General features: G+C 56.9%; 1 protein-coding gene across 1 annotated transcript in view; it reads left to right on the top strand.

Moving 5' to 3' along the window:
- The first annotated feature begins 581 nt into the window (after positions 1 to 581).
- htatsf1 (HIV-1 Tat specific factor 1) overlaps positions 582 to 926 on the top strand; it is an 18,820-nt gene continuing 18,475 nt past the window's right edge. Inside the window, exon 1 of the mRNA XM_043709080.1 lies at positions 582 to 897. Coding sequence (XP_043565015.1) covers positions 733 to 897 — 165 coding nt within the window. The 5' untranslated portion in view covers positions 582 to 732. The remainder of the gene's footprint in view (positions 898 to 926) is intronic.

Genomic DNA, 926 nt, shown 5'->3' on the forward strand with positions numbered 1-926 from the left:
TAATTATAGAATCTCTACAATTTGAACACTTGCCCTTTGGCCCATCAAGTCCACACTGTCCCCCTGGAAGAGCATCCCATCTGGACCCAATCCCCGACCACATCCCTATAACCCTGCATTTCCCTTAGCCAGACTGCACATTCCTGGACACCGTGGGCAATTTATCATGACCAATCCACCTAACCTGAATACCTTTGGACTGTAGGAGGAAACACACACAGGGAGAATGTGCAAACTCCATACAGACAGTTACCCGAGGATGGGATCAAACCAGGTCCCTGGCCCTGTAAGGCAGCAGTGCTAACCAACTGAGCCGTTCCTGGCCCTTCTGACTTTGACAAGCGTTGAACGCCATGAGCCTCAGGCTGATTGCGAACATGGACTGGTGGTGCACTGGTAGTGCCCCTACCTCAGAGCCAGGAGGGCTGGGGTACAAAGTTCCAGCTGCTGAAGGAGTCAGTGAACAGGTGGATGGGGGACATACCTGCAGACACACCTGTACCTGTACCTGAACCATCACCAGCTGCTGTAGCCCCTCCTCCACAAGCAGAAGACACACCTCCCGGAAATGACGCATCAAACAGGATGCCGAGGGTCAGAGTTCGGCGATTCTGCGTATCCAGGTGCTTTAAGGCGACTTTAAGAGAGTAGCGGCTGAGCGCCTTTATTTTTGGGCCGATTGCTGATAAATTCCCCCCACCCCGGGTCGGCAGGAGCAGCAGCAGGAGGAGGATGAGCGGCGAGGAGGTGAACGCTGATTTCCATGAGCAGCTCCGGCTGCAGCGGCTGTTGGAGGGCGGACAGGCCGAGGAGGCGCGGGGCCGCGCGAGCACGTTCGTGGACGCGGACGGCACCGAGTTCGAGTGGGACTGTGAGAAGAAGGCCTGGTTCCCCAAGGTACGGCCGGGGGGAAACCCGCCCTCGCT

Source organism: Chiloscyllium plagiosum, chromosome 19, assembly GCF_004010195.1.
Source record: "Chiloscyllium plagiosum isolate BGI_BamShark_2017 chromosome 19, ASM401019v2, whole genome shotgun sequence".
Classification (NCBI taxonomy): domain Eukaryota; kingdom Metazoa; phylum Chordata; class Chondrichthyes; order Orectolobiformes; family Hemiscylliidae; genus Chiloscyllium; species Chiloscyllium plagiosum.